This window comes from Calonectris borealis, chromosome 1 (genome assembly GCF_964195595.1).
Source record: "Calonectris borealis chromosome 1, bCalBor7.hap1.2, whole genome shotgun sequence".
NCBI classification, from domain to species: domain Eukaryota; kingdom Metazoa; phylum Chordata; class Aves; order Procellariiformes; family Procellariidae; genus Calonectris; species Calonectris borealis.
The window spans coordinates 16,159,740-16,175,614 of record NC_134312.1 but is presented as its reverse complement, the minus strand read 5'-3'; the positions used below and the strand labels follow the sequence as shown (position 1 = coordinate 16,175,614).

Genomic DNA, 15,875 nt, shown 5'->3' with positions numbered 1-15,875 from the left:
TTATGTAACAATGAAGGAAGAGAGGTGTATTGATCTAATATGTATCCGGATGCAAACATTTTTAATCTAATATATTTAGAAATCACTGAAGTGATTCCTATTCCCCTGGCACTAATGAAGTAAATAGAACTTCTGACCACGTAGCAGTGCCTTGTAATCCGTAAAAATTGTTGCCAACTTGAAACTAGATATTTGTGATGTATTTACATTTCTGTTTCACTGGTTTGTGATGTACTAGTGTGTTAAGGTGTGCTTTTTGAATATTCTAATAGATACTGGCACTGTACTCAGCCTTTTTGTATTTTTAGTGAGGGCTAACCTCATTTTACAATGTAAAGTCGAATGGAAATTCATTTGAAGTTAAAAGACAACATAGTCAGATACCAGCTAATACTTTAGGAACAGAGAATGTGTGGAAACTGGTGGTTGTTGCTTGTGTTTCTGAAACGTATTTGCTGGAATTAATATTTTTAGAGTCCTGTAAAATTCTGCTTGCCTTAGGCTGAGTGGTGTGAAATGTAATTGAACTAATGACTCACTGTGGTGAGATCATTTTTAAGCATGTAGTGAGCTTCTTATTGTACAATACTATGGCATATATTTGCCCTTTTTTCTCCAGTGATGCTGCCTATTTTTGTGTTCTGTTTTAGTCTGTCTGTCAAGCACCCACGGCACACCTTCATATCCCTCCTAAAATCCTCTTTGGTATCTGTAGGATATACAGTGTTCCGTCACTATTTAGTCTTTATTTTGTCTTGTTTGTGTTACATCTGTCGTCTTTGTGGTACAGATCATGTATGATTCTGTTTTATAGTGACTCCTGTGTATGTACAGGATTGCACATATTCTTACTTGTGTTTCTCCGTGCTCCATGCAGAATTTTTTTCGGCAGACCTCAAAGTGTACTCCAACATGGTATAAGTTCTTTTTTTTTTCCCCTTTATTTAATGAAAGATGAAGAATAGTAAATGTAAAAATGAACTTGCTTATATTCTTAAAGGCAATCAATGACTGTGATCGACATAGCCTTTAAAACCTGACTTAATCTCTCTGACTAATTCCTAGGCTGCATTTTCTCTGTGTTATGAAGTGCTGCTTCATTGAAACTGACTTTCTAATGAATGAACTTTTAACACTAAATGTGTAGTTCTCAAGGATTTATATAATTTTAAAAAGTAAAGTCATGTTGTCAAAAACCCTTTCAAGTCTGAAAGCTTTTCTTAAATGCTTATTTCAGATACGTACATGATGTAAGCTTATTCATGTGTTGTGGTCATTATGATTTTTTTTTTCTTCTTTTTAAATAAATGAATAGTATTTTTAATTGATTTAAGAATGCTTTATTGGAAGATAAGTAACCAGTTAAATCATATTATGCCATTAAACCTAGAGATCCCACTTTCTTCTCCTAGTGTTCAGAATACAGAGGATAGCTAGGCAGAGAAAGGAAGAAGTGTTACAAAAAAGAAAAAATAATAGTTCCTGCTTAGGTTTTTTGGGCACATTTCTTTTCAGAAGTGCTTGTTGCTGAAAGAATGTTTTTGAAATGATAAATTTGGAGCATATGGGATTTAAAAAAAAAAAAAAAAGCTTCTTGCATAAAAGCATTAAGTTTACTTCCCCGCTGCAACCTCTCAAATAAGATGAAGGATTTCAATTCTAGGAAACTGGGGATAGCTTGGATGAAATCAACACTGTAAGTGGGTACAGTTGAATGCAGGTGTCGTTGGGCTAGCTTTTAGAAAAAAGCCAGTGAAATTATGTTTGAATATATGTTACACAGTAATTTTAGATAACAAATCATTATCAATTAGATAATGAAACTTCTAGGTAGAATTTGGATGATTGCTAGTGGCTGGTCTTTGTGGAATGTGGAGCTGTAGTATTATTTTTTTTGAGTCTTCTGTTCTGGTAAGCTAAGGCATGAGCCTAAGTAAACTAAGGCACATTACAAGTACTGCATTTTTTTTTTTAAACAAAAAAAAATTTTTGGCAATACACATATGATTAATAATTTAATGATGTAATGAAAAATAGCTTTTTGCTCCCTTAAAACCATAGGTTTTTTTTTTTTAATATGCAACTTCAGAAAAGTGCTTCAGAAATCCTTATTTTTTTATGTAATACTTTAGTCAAACCAGCTCTCATATTCAAGTATATGCTCTGCTTTTTTTTTTATGGAAGCCAATACTTACTGAGAATTAGCCTTTTAATTGTACTGGTAGCTGGTAACACACTGAGCAGTTTATATAACAAGACAAGTGAAATCATGCTGATTGATTTTGCAGTTTTTTGTTTTGTTTCCCCCTCCCCGCCATAACTGGTAGCTAAGTCAATGAATGTAGCCGCTGTTCATTGAAATGATGAATTTTTTAAGCATGGGATAGTGCAAACCACTCAACAAACTTTTGTTAGGATGAACATCTTAATTCTTGCTTACAGTGCAAGATGATGATGACTTCTTAAGGCTTCTTGATTCTTCATTGCAGGTATAAGATGAAATAGAAGAAGAGAATGTAGAATGATCGTATACCATGGCTGTCCAGGAAATACAGAAATAGGGTAGCTGATCAGTATTGGTGATTGGTTTGTGACAAAGCAGTTGCATGGCTAGAACTGAACATCATTGAAGGAGGAGTGAAGTTAAAATAATACAAAAGTTATTGAGGGCAAAAAAATTATCTTCTACTTTACTATCTATCTACTTTAGATATGGCACACGACAGCCATATCTATCTATGTAGATAGATGGTATGAATGAAAAATCTCTGTATAAAATGTCCCCATGTCACACTAGAGGCCTAGCTAAAACCCTTCAGTGTGGAAATCTAAGCCTTTGCACAGGAATGGCTTGGTTGGTTGGTTGTCTTTTAGCATCAAGCCCAATAACTTTCTTGTCTGTGTTTTTTGCCTTCATTTAGCCTATCCTTCCCCCCCTACCCCCTCCACCCCTCCTGTGTAATTATTCAAAGTTGTGTATTTTCTATATAGAAACTGTGGATCTGAGATTGTAAATGCAAGACTTTTTACTTTTCTTAAAAGTATTGTCAATTTTTGGACCAATGTGAATTTCTGCCCCCCCCCCTTCCCCCCCATCAAAATTAGCTGATTCTGAACCGTTAATTGAAGGACATCACGTAAATGGCTTTGTCTACACATGCATGGTAGTTGCATGATGGAGAAATTTGAAATAAATAGCTATCTAAATATGAGGTCAAAATGTTTCCAAGTTGTAGCTGTATAGCATTCAGAATATCTCTGATCAATACTGTTTATGAATTAAATTTAAAAATACCATATCATGCAAAATGTTGAATTTGTGCGTTAGAAAAGTATTCCCGAGTGGAATTTTTGTTTAAAAATTCTTTTATATTTACAGAGAAACTGAGCCATACAAATATTTTCAAAAGTTTGCACTTCTTTAAGGCTATTTATTTTCTAAAAAAGAGGACTTGAATATTTTTGACAAATATACACATGGTGTTACGCTAACAAACGGCCATGCAACATATATCTTACATAATGAAGAAATTGAATATACAAGACCTACTCTATTTAACATATATATTGAAAATTTACAGTCTCGCCAATAGTTAAAAAAAGTTTTTCTTATTTGGCAGTATTTTTCTACAATTTGTTCAAATATTCCACTTGATGTGTTTTGGTGAATACTGAAATCTAGTCAGTGACAACCTGAGGTACTAAACATTTCTGCCTTACTTCGTTGTCTTCAAAGGTAATCTTTTTGTTCCTTTTAGGCTCTATCCATGAGTTGTGTATTACAGCATTATTTGGCATGGGATCTGCTTCCACTATTGAAACAACTCGCTTTTTCATCTTACTTTTCAGAACTTTCTGAAACTTTTGCCTTGTGAATGCATAAAGTAGAGGGTGAAATATAGTTGTTCCGTACGCCATTACTAGAAAACATAATCGCAACTTTACCAAAAGGTCACTTGGGCCCAAACATAAGATGGTAGTGTTTAAAACAGAGATGGGTGTCCAGCAGAGAAGGAATGTTGAGATAATCAAGAGGGACATTCTGAAGACTCTCTTTTGCCTTTCTCGTCGCTCCCGGTGCCGTTTTACAGCTCGGCGTAGAGCAATTATGACAGACACAGAAGTCCTTACGCCAAAGACGACATTTCTTCCTCCACTGCTGTGGGACATGTCCGTAGTCTCATGCTGAGTGGTCAAAGAAATAGTTTTTTTCTTTCTAGCTTTCTTCTTTTGTCCCGTTGTAAATCTTGTACCAATCCGAATATTTAGAGCCTGGAGTATTTTGGTGTATGTGATTAGCATTACTATAACAGTGAAGAAAAAGATTGGAATCTGAACAAGAAGGTGGTAGTACATTCCCAGCTCAGTGTAGTACTCATTTGTACTCACGCACAAAAGTGTCTTATTTTCCCAAGTACTTGCACTTTGAAGACTGAAAAAGTTGACTTCAATGAAAGGAATCAGGAAGGAAATAAGTGAAATGATCCATATTGATGTCATTAATATCACAGCCCTTCCCATGGTCAGAATTCGATTGGCAGGTTTTACGGAGATGTCGTATCGGTCCAGAGTGATAGCAAAGACGTTGATTGCAGTTGAAACGCTTGCAAAAGAGACACAAGCCTCGTGGAAGCAGCAGATGAGAGCCGTGTTACTCTCCAGTGAAAGCAGAAGGATAACTATAGTTAGAGGAATACATCCCACACAAATTATTACATCAAGTACATGAAGGTTCATTGTAATTATGTTACTGACAGAATTGATTAAGTTGGATTTCATACAGTAAAGTACCAGCACGGTGAGGTTGCTGCCAAGTCCCAAAACAATTTCTAACATCAAAAATCCAGTGAGAGAAACTTGAAAGCTTAATGGGTATGACAGTGGTCGGTACATGTTGGTGTCGATGTCATCAATGGCATCTCGAACTGTAATGTTAGATTCAGACTGCATGTTGACTTCCAGAATGGGGGAGAAACACATTCTTTTGTTGCAGTTGTTTTTGCTCCTGAAAGATGAAATAAAATATGGAACTATTTGATTCCTTTTTTTAACACCTACTGTAGATAAATGCTGGGGAAGGAGGAGGGAGGAAAAGCATCTATTCTTATCAAACTCTTGATTTACTGTATGTTTAGAGCTTCGGTTGGCATGGACTCAAAAGCCTGGGGATCTAGAATAACGTCTTTCCTTTTTAAAGGAAAGCAGGATTTGTTTAAAAAAAATAAAAAAGTGAAAAGCTTCCACTTAGGGAGACAAGGCTTTATTTATAGTGATGTGGTTTTTACAAAGGGCCCATTTGTTGTATAAACTATACTTGTGCATTGCCTTTGTATTGCATTGAGGGTCATTTTAGAAGAATGTTGTTAAGTATTAACAAATTAGTACTCAAGATCATTTTAAAAAGGCTCTTGTGGAAAAAGACAGTGATAGGAACATGGAGCACTGTTGCTTATGTATCATAAAAAGAACATTTATGTATGGCAATTTAAGAGCCTCTTTCTTATGAAGAGTTTGCAATAGTGTTGTGGGCTGAAACTTAAAGTTCTATAATTCAGCAGATTTTTGCAGAGCTTGAAGACCTCTGTCCACTTTTATCTTGTGTGCATCTACATGTATGAAACTTACCACTGAAATTATATAAGTATATATAATTTCAAATGCAAAACTTATGGGGGTTTGGGGGAATGAAATTTATTATGCAAATACTACATTTCCTTTTTCTGATTTGAATATTAAATTTCTTCAAGAAATCAGTGCCTACATGGAATGGAAGAGTATTTAATTTTTTTCCAGAATAGATTTAAGGGAATAATTTTAGAAAATAATACTTAAAAAGAAAATTATCTCTTTCAGGGGTTTGGGTTTGGTTTTTATTTTTTTGGGGGGTGGTGTTTTGGTTTTGTTTTTTTTTTTTTTTAATACAAACTGCAATTAAATCCAACAGATAACATGTTTGTCTTAGAAATAAGTTAGGTTCAAAAAAAGTAGCATTTATTACATCTAGGAGATTTTTTTATTTTGTGGCTCATCTGCTTTGTTTTACACATGCTGATAGGTTGTTGTAGCATCTGCGTGTAATACCTGATGTTTGTATTATTTATATTGTCAGCCAGCTCTTGAGTTTGTAATGAAATGAATAAATAAAAGAGAGGTTATTTAATTTCTTGTTATGATACTTGAGGGTTTGTTTTTTTTTTTTTAGGTAGCTTTAAATGTAAGAGGGGATGTACTTGGCATGAAAATAAATTTAAATGCGGACCTTTGTTCCATTCTGAATACATTAAAAATGGGTAGCACTAAGGTGAACAAAAATGAGCTCTTTTTTAATGAAAGTATGAATTAAGCACACTTGGGATACAATATGCAAATGGATTTCATCTGCAGCTCTGAAAAGTCTCAATTGCACAGTACTATTAATTGCAAATTGTATGATGAAAATTCTTGGTATGCTTCAACAGTTATTTCACATGTGCCTCTTAAATACAAAAGATGTAAATTAGAACTTATTAGTCTCAAGTGTGAAATGAAACAAGAAATATTTCAAAAGCATTGTTTAATTTCTAATTTAGGCAACCTCTACTAGGTTTATATTAACCCTCAGGAATACGATTTCCTCTGTGTACACTGTCCTGGCTGTGAATGGATTTCAAGAAACCGTTCCAAATGCGTTACTGGATAAATGCAGTTCTTTCGTATTAGTAAAAGCCAGGAGGAAATCAAAAGCAGATCTGCTAAAACAAATTATGATCTTAACTCTAACATTATGCCAGCTGAAATTTTGTGAAAACAGAAAACTGCAGATGTGCTAAGTCTTATGAATAGGTTAAACATCACCTCCTTGTTGCATTGGTTAGATTTCAGTTAAATAAAAGCAGAAATGTCAAGGCAGGGAGCGAATTTACCCAATGCATCGCCTTTCTGGACAGTGCCTGTTCCCTTGCAAATGCTGAGCAGAGGTGGGGTGCATGCAACTGCTGACCTACCTGTTCTCTGTGCCTCAAGGGCCTTTCAGATCATTGCAGCAGCTTGTCATAAATTGGCACATGGTGTCACTGACAGATATTTGACATGCACTGTAACCTGGAAACCAAGTGGTAGCTGGGCTCTTATTTCATTCCTTGCAGGTTTTTTTTTTCTTTTTTTTTGTTCCAGCACTTCAGCAGCAAAAAATTCTGATTAAGCATGGGGACTTCTTAATTGCCTGAGATACTTCTACAGACCAGTGCATATTCTGTGTGTCTGTTCTGAGTTTCAAGCCAGCAATAACAAATAAACCTTCTTTTAAGTGATGTTAATTTCTTTCCCCTGTTGCATTTTGTAGCAGCCTGTTTTTATTTTCCAGGTTTAAAAAAAAATAATTTCTGATCTCTGTGTTCAGAGTGTATGTAGACATCCTTTAGTTTATGGTTGCGTATTTCTTTCTGTAATATTCCTGCTCATTACTTTTGAGTGATGGCTTAGTCAGAGAAGTTGCTATACATCATAAAATCCAGTTCATGTGCTTTGAGAGTACCATGAGTTACCTAATTTGGTTTATTTTCATTTAAGGAGAATACATAACAGACCATAAAATTGAGAGAAAAATATCCATTAGTCATTATGACAAATAAGTTATTTAATGAGTAGTATAGAAAAAGCTTGGTTAAACCCTTATTCAGCTTGCTGGTGAAGTATGCATATTCTCCTTTTGGGAATTCATGTTTCATTGTTTCTTCATGCATCAGTAGTTTCCACAATTCTGGTTTTAAATTATAAATCCCTCTTTAAGAAATGCTCACCATTTTAAGAATCACTCATTGCACTCTTCTTTTAATGAAAATCTGAGCAGATGTGTTAGTCTTCCATGTATATTGTTGAAGTGTCGTGCACGTAAATGGTAATACAAGTGTGTTCCATGTTTTGTTTCTAATTCCTTTATGTCTTAAGAATACATTTTAGTGATGCATCCTGCTGCTTGTAGGTCATACAGCTAGAAAGATACCCGGTCAACAGCATTCTTCATATTGTCAGTTGTAAAACTGAATTAGTTGCTGCATGCCCTTGTGAAGGGGAGGAAAAAGAAGGTTAAAAGTAGGGCTTATAATTTCAAAATAAAGTAATGCAAGAATATATTTTCTAATATCACTTATTTAATGAATAAAAGATGTCTAAAATTGGATCTTATAGATTACATGAAAAATCAGTTAATGTGTTCACTGTTTGCTAATAAAATCATGTCATTCCTCTGTCAACTTACATGAATTCAGTTTTTTTAGACAAATTTCCTATTCTCCAAATAGTGCACGTTACAAAAATCCCTGACTGTTGGATGTAGAGTGTCTGTGACTAGAGCTAGAAAATGTAGTTTTATAGCTCTTGTGAGCAGGTAGTTTATACACACAACTCTCTGTCTTCCAATGAGAAATTAAGCAGAGTCAATGAGCTTTATAGGAAATACGTTTTTGTTTAACTTGCACACTGTTATAATTTCCTTTCTTGAAATAAATGTTTAGCAAATCTGTGTTTTTAATAAACGGCTTGAATGTACAGGGTAATGAAAGAAATAAGTTTAAAAAAAAAAACATCAAAAAAGGGGGATTTCTTGAGCAATCAGAGATTAGTCATATTAGCCAACCTTCATAAAGCAGTAAGTATACACTAATTGCAGACTGTCTGATCCTTCGAAGAGTAACTGAATAAATCTGTAACATATTTAACTGCCAATATTTGGAAATACTGCTGAGGGAGGAAGAATATATTCCCGGTTGCATTATGTGTTTTTTTTTCCCCAATACTGTATTAGCTAAAACTGTACTGTCTTTATGTTTTACGAGCAAAACAGGTTCTTAATATTCTACAAGACTTTCATACAAAATAACATTTTATTACCATTGTGTTTTTAATGGGGAGGGGGAAATAGCATTTGAATATTTTCTGGTCTCAAATATAAAAGATACTAGCGCTTAATGTAAGTTGAATCTGATCTCTTCCCTTTTTTCTCCAGTTTTTTTGTTAATGTTGCTTATTCTGCATACCATAATAAGGAACAGATCTTACCTCCACTAAAGATTTGATAAATTCTCGATGCAGGTGAAGCAGTTCCAGGTTGGAGGGATTCATTTTGTTCACTTGTTAGCAGAGTAGAAGGGAAAGAGGGTAATAAGCATATCTTCAAAAAATGACCTTAATGAAAATTTGTGCCTGTACTGTGCCATTGTTTCAGCATACTGCTAATGTATACAACTGCTTTAGTTCTGGTTTACAGGCTGCTGCAGTCTCCCACTCTTCCTACTGTAGAATCAATAAGCATCTGAAAATACATAATGAAAGTAATTTAACATACTGAAGGCTTCTTGTCTCCAGAGACACCACTGAGATTCAAGCTTTCTAAAAAAGAAAAGCAGTGCTTCTGAGAGGAAAGCTTGCGATGGGCAGCTTTTGCAGAATGACAGCCTACCTTGTCGCTTCTCCTCACTGCAGAGAGATGCAGTGCATTCACTAATTTTGATTGGTCAGTGATGTTGGGCTTAAATTGTGCTTCATATATGGGATTGATGCCCGCCCCCCCCCCCAATTTATATAAGGAGTCTTTTATAAAAGAACTAAATTTATAAATGATTTATGAATTCTGGAATATATTAAGGGTATGCAGTTTTATTTTTACCTTTTCACTCTTTACTTTGTGTACACTGGAAACCACATGACACTGAAAAAAAAATTGGGATTAAACGTTTATTACTTAAAAAGCTTCCAACAATCTAGTTTGAATTTGCCTGCTTTCCATTTGTGATTTTTTTTTTTTTTTGGTCCTAAGAACATCTCTGAAATAAAACTGCCTCTTTGAGCCATGCTGAATTTCACCTGGTATGTTTATATGCAAGTGAACATTTAAGTCTTGTCTTGAATAGATTATATTCAGGACAAGTTGGTACCCGCATCTATATTAGGATTCACAGAGATTATTCAGACCCTTAAAATGGGTTAATAATTCAGTTTACTTCATGAATCAGAAAAAAAATATTTTTATGATCCATCACCAGGTACAATGTATGTATAGTAGTGTAGGTTGTTAATTTTGTTGAAATGTTAACTTCTAAAAAAAATCTTGTATGTTCCACATGAATTTTTCTAGAGACTTCACAGGTTTTTGTAAGGATGTCTTGCATGATGTTGTTGACCTTCACTTTGCAGGGGGCAGGGGGTGTCTTCATTTTCACTTTTTTGCTTTGTAACTTATTTCTGAATCTGTTCTACCAGTATAAATAATGCTCACAACCACATAATGAGGAGTAAGAGAAGTGTAGCACAATATCTGTTTTAATTAGTACTAATGCTAAAATAAACCTTGGAAATAAATTCAGTATACAACCCAAAATAGTATTTTTTAAAAATCAGTTTGCTGAAGCAAGTAATTTAAGAATATCCGAGTATAAAATGTTCCGCTGTTAGTTTTTCATCTCAGGTAAGTGTGGGGTGTGGGGCTTTTTCTGTTTTCTTTTTCTTGATTTTAAAGATTTTTTTGAAATTTTTTTTTTAAAGTTTGATAGAGTCTTAAATGTAAAAGCATGGTTCTTACATAAGCAGCTGTATTAAGATGGCAGTTTTGGTCAAATTTTGATGGGGTCCTTGTTTTTAAGTTGTTAATGCAATTATAAAGTGCAATTGTGTAATTCAGATGTCTCCATTTCTTCTCTTCACTTTTTCTCTCAGACAGCCATCCAATATATTATTTATCTTTAGGTAACAGCATATTTTATTTATTTTTAAAATAGCTACATGTCCGTCTACCATGCTTCCTGTTCCGTATTCTTTTACGTTCAGAAAAGACCTAAATAAAGATTGCAGAAACTTTGAACAAAGATCAGTAGGTACCAGCTGGCTATGCTGAGTAGCAACTGTTTGAGCTTTTTGAGCTGCCTCTGTATCGTCTGCCTCCCAAGAGCTTGAAACCGGTGATACCAGCATAGCTCTTAAGGGTGACGTGATAAAGAGGATTCCTGAAATGAAAGCATAAATACTAATATGTTAAAGAGATTTACTTGCTTCACTTTCAGTATGACTTAGGATAAGTAGAGAAGCCTGTCTAAATTTAAACAGATGAATCTCCATCTCCCTTTCTAATTCTTCAGTGTGTGCCTGAACAAAGATGGAGATATTGGATGAGCTGTACTGTTAGAAAGAAAAAGATGTATACATGGAGGAAGATTGTAACGAGATTTTGGATATAGCATGGATATGTGGTTCAAATGCAGGCAAATGGATCATGAAAGACTTCCTATATTACAGGAGGCGATAATGGCAAAAGTTTTATCTGCAGAAAGTGTTTGAGAGGAATGATAAGGACCTGAGTTGTGAACATATCAAGCTTAAGTTTTCTGGAGAGAAAATCAGGAGAAGCAGCAGTACCATATGGAGGCAATCAGGAGTAGGTGGATGGATAGACATGCTTACAAGCCATTGCTGTGCAGATGCTAGTTAAGATGGTGTGAACAGATGACATCATCCTCAAAGGGTAGATAGGGAAGAGTGGGCAAAAAGAGCCATGTGCAGGGACCCAGCATAGACAGAAAAATGTGCTGTTCTTATACCTGTTTCTATATCAGTACGGAATGGAAGAGAAAGAATTTGACTGGTATTTTGGGTTTTAGGGGAGTGAAAAGTCGGGTGGAAGGGTAATAAGAGGGTAGAAATATCGGGGAACAGCAGGAGTCTTACACCAGGAGATTGGTGATGAAGATTCTTAGGACTGAGAGTGGCAACACAAGGGGAGAGGGAGATCAGAATGTCACAGAGAATAGAGCTGTGAAGGGTTTGAGGCTGCTGGATCTGATGTGGGGAGAAAACAGATGCAGAGAGGCAGGAGCTTGAAGCAGTGGAGCAGAAGAGAAGAGAGGCATGTGCATGTAAAGAGACGCTGGGTGCACAGGGGTAGAGATAACTGCAGTTGCCATAGGATACACCCCTATAGTACTTTTAAATTGAATTCAGGAGTCATAACTGTTGTTAGAGTATGTTTTTCTGTTTTGCTGAGAGCAGGAAGTCCAAAAATTTGGAAGTTGTAGTATATTTCTTGGTGGTCTTCCATCTTCTATCTACTGTCTTACTTTCTACACACAGGAGGTGATGTCCTAGCATCGACTGTTACTGCATTCCGAAAGGGTGGTAGGTCATTTTTAGATCTGGATGCGTAAACTCTGCTGGTGAGTTGAATGCAGCTTCTTGCACTGCAGTTTTTTAAAGAAGCTTACTTTGTTAAAAAGACTCGTTAGTCTAGCAGGGCCAAATGAAGTGCTCAGTTCTGATGTTTTCTATCAGAGTCCTTGATTTTGGAGCTTTAGCATTCTTTTAATGTGCTTTAGGGTTTAACTTTACATAAACCTATCACAGATTGTCTTAACATCCAGGTGTCATGGAATAGGCACAGTCGTGAAGATCTTTATTGACACAGTTGGGAAACTGTGTCCGCTTACTTCCCTTGTTCTCTGCATCATTCTTTTTTCAGTTTCTACGATTCTCTCTCCTGAATGCTTCAGCAGCACTTTCTCACTTTCTGTTTCTTTCTTTGGGCTGCGCGTCTTGTTCCCTAGTTTGAATCTTGCTGCTCATTTAGTGGCTATTTAGAATTTAACTGCTTCTTGGTTCTCATATTTGCAAGAGACTTGGGCTCCTAACTCGTAGAAATTTTTCAGTGACACATAATCTCTGTAGAGCTTAAATCGCTTCTGAAAATGAATATTGGGTGATTTTGGACATCTTGCCCTGGGATTGTTCTTCAGCATTATTTACATGGTGCACCGACACAATTCCAGCTGGATAGATCCTCCTGTATCTTACACTTACCTACACTGGGCAGCGTGATGCCCAATTCTAGCGTAACTCTTCTGGATAGTTTATTTTTTGTATCTGTTCTTGCAGCTTGTGACCCATATCTAAAATGTGTTTCTTGCCTCGTTGCATCTTAATTTCCTCGATAGTCTTTGCAAAGAACTTCGTTAGAATGTTGCTGAAAATCCAGTAACTTTTATAGTATCAAGGAAAAATAAACACTGGATAATAGCAGTTCAGGTTCAGGAGTTGTACTGACGTGCCCTTGTTATGCTGGATTTGTCAAGGTGTTCTGTTTTACCTGATACTGAAATTATGGCTTGCTGGCCTGGATCATGCTGCAGCATGCTTTTATGTTGAAAAGGTGTAAATCTGACTTCTGTCCAGTGTACAAATTCTAGTTGTAAAGGGTTTTATTATTGTTTAAGAGTGATATGCTGAATAGATGACAAAAACTCTGCTAGAATTTGTACGTAAGTACCATTCTGACTCTGATGGTAATGCAGTCTTTTCTTTCTTTTGACACAAGTACTTTATTCTCGTTTCTTTAATCTATTGAGAATGGTTCTAAGACTGTTACTCCTTTTCTGTAGTAAAGACTGACATCCACAAAATTAATTTTCCATTCACTGTCCTATCCTTAATGTTTATTTTCTTTTCTCCCTGATGGTTGATTGCCATACAGCTTGCTTTGTTTTGTTATTTTTATAATGACTTATTTAGGTTGGGTTTGGGGTTTTTTTGCATTTCTAACTTCTCTTTTTCTCTTGCCAGAAAACATTCCTACACAAGGGACGCTGTTGATCTCAGTTTTTCCATTTTAGAAGTACTTCCATAGATTCAAAAAAATTTGGATTTTCCAGCTTAATTATATATTATTTCATTGTGCTTCCTCTTGTATTTGCAAGAATTTATTGCTTTGGAAGCAACACAAAGACAAGTATTTTTAAATAGGTAGAAAGTATATTATATAAACCCCACATATATAATATGTTATAATACTATACATATTCTATATTTTTATATAGTTTTAATTATATATATAATGAATATATATTAATTTGCAAGATGTGGAGTTAATGTTAGCATAGCAGCTTGAGTACGGAAAAATTACCTACTTATGCTACAAAATAAGAATGTCTGAGAAGATTAATTCGGTTTTGTGTAACTGTTAGGCATAGGTTATTTGTTCAGTAGTATTTCATGTTAGTTCAACTATTGACCTTTTCAGCACTGGAAGTTCCTGTACTCATGAGGAAATGTGTGAGTTACAGAATGCCCTTTAGCAATTAATACTGAAACTGTATCTTGTTTTAGTCCTGCACAATGAGGTGATACCAAAGAAGAATTACAGAGCCAGTGCTGGTTATCACTCATATATAGAGAAGGCATCCTTTTCATATCATAACAGTAAATTTGATTTAGTGATGCAGCTAAATCATGGTCCTGGTGCATTATTGCACAATTATTTAAGCATTTTAGTTAAAAAAAAAAAAAAAAAGGAATCTCAGTTATCCTCAGGAGGGAAGTATGGCTGGTAAATTTAATAGTAATTTGAATAACATCAGTCTGAGTCCAGCTGTTCTCCATGGAAGTGGTTTGTCCTCTAGTAGTAACATTCACAATGAATGGTGCTGTATCTTGTAGTAGTTACTACTAAAATTTTAAATAGTCACTGTAAATTTCAAGATAAATTTTTCATTTTTCTTTAAAAATTGCAATATTGCTGTGAATTTAGTTTTTCCTTCATTAGAATTGTACTTTGAGTACTCTGAGAATTTGAGAGATTTCTGCTTTTATAAAATATTCTTAGTTCCAAGTTGGCAATTGCTACTGAATTTTAGTGAGGGTTTTCATTTTTTATGAAATGGAGTTCTGACATCATATCTTTTGTATTGCTTCAAACATACAAAGAAAAAAGCCACCTGCTCGCATTGTTTAAGCTTGTGGAAGTGTGCCTGAAAAAATGTTGATTCTATAAGTTGGAAAGTAGTTTAGCGTGATAGCTGAAGAGTGCTGAAGCTGGAGTGCTGACACTGTGTGGCTGTAGAATGAGGAAACGTTGCCTCGTGGTTTAAAGTCCCAGGGGTTGCCTTCATCAAAATATTTTGTATGTTGGAAGAAGTTTCAGTGTTATTCCCTGCTGCCTGGGTTGCAGTGTTGCCTAGCATCTCCAAGTCCTAGCTCATGACGGTGATGTACTAGGTGCGGAATGGCATCGTTATAAATGTTTCAGTAAGCTTTCTGCCTGGCTTATTACAGTGAATTGAATTCAGAGGTAGCTGAACTTAACATGCAGAGTTTAAACTTCAGGATCTGGTTCAGGATTCTCCATCAGATATATCCTTGATGCTGTGGAAGCCGTGCCTGGCAAAGTATGTGGGATGGGCAGCAGCCGTAGCAGCACTGGCTACCCTGTTACAATCCCCTGATGCAGGAGTTTTGTTACACATCTTCCTGCTGTAATATCCTTTAAGTGGAATTGCTAATTTAAAACAGAACAAGAAAACAGGAAGATTTTCTCTAGAGTTGTTTATTCGACAGAGATCTTGGATAGACTTTGTTTCTAGTCATTTTTAAAAATAAGAAGGCAATACGATTTTCTCTTAATTAAGACAAAGTGTTCACATGGCGTGCCTAGTAGCAAGCATTCTTCTAGCTGAAATTAAGAGACAAACGTCTTATGATCTTAATTGCCCTGTGAGTAAAGAGTGAACACAACATGAATAGGTATCACAACATAAACTGTGCCCCTTTAATTTTGTTAGGATCACCCACAGTGCAAGGATTACCGCCAGGGTAAGTTTATACATCGCAGTCTCGCTCAGTTATTCCCTTGGCTGATTTGGTTTGGAAGCGCTACAAAAAGCGCATGAAAAGGATCCGGTAGGCTTACTACCTTTAAAATCAAAGTTCAGTGACCACACACAGTAACTCTGCATGTTTCCATATAACTGCAGTGACAGGAGCATTCTTTGCCTTCTTCAGACAACAAAATAAAACCTATGGACAGTGGTTAGAATTCGCCCCCAAGTTGTGAATGACTGCTCTAAGTGGTTAAAACCATCTGT

The 15,875-nt window shown here is 35.5% G+C and overlaps 2 protein-coding genes across 3 annotated transcripts in view; one reads left to right on the top strand and one right to left on the bottom strand.

Moving 5' to 3' along the window:
- The window catches only part of COG5 (component of oligomeric golgi complex 5), a 189,735-nt gene that overhangs the window by 30,297 nt on the left and 143,563 nt on the right, over window positions 1-15,875 (top strand). The gene's annotated exons all lie outside the window — the stretch shown is intronic.
- GPR22 (G protein-coupled receptor 22) lies at window positions 3,411-5,825 on the bottom strand. The gene has a single exon (XM_075145568.1). It carries the CDS (start codon window positions 4,978-4,980, stop codon window positions 3,679-3,681), a length of 1,302 nt encoding a protein of 433 aa, XP_075001669.1. The 5' UTR covers window positions 4,981-5,825; the 3' UTR covers window positions 3,411-3,678.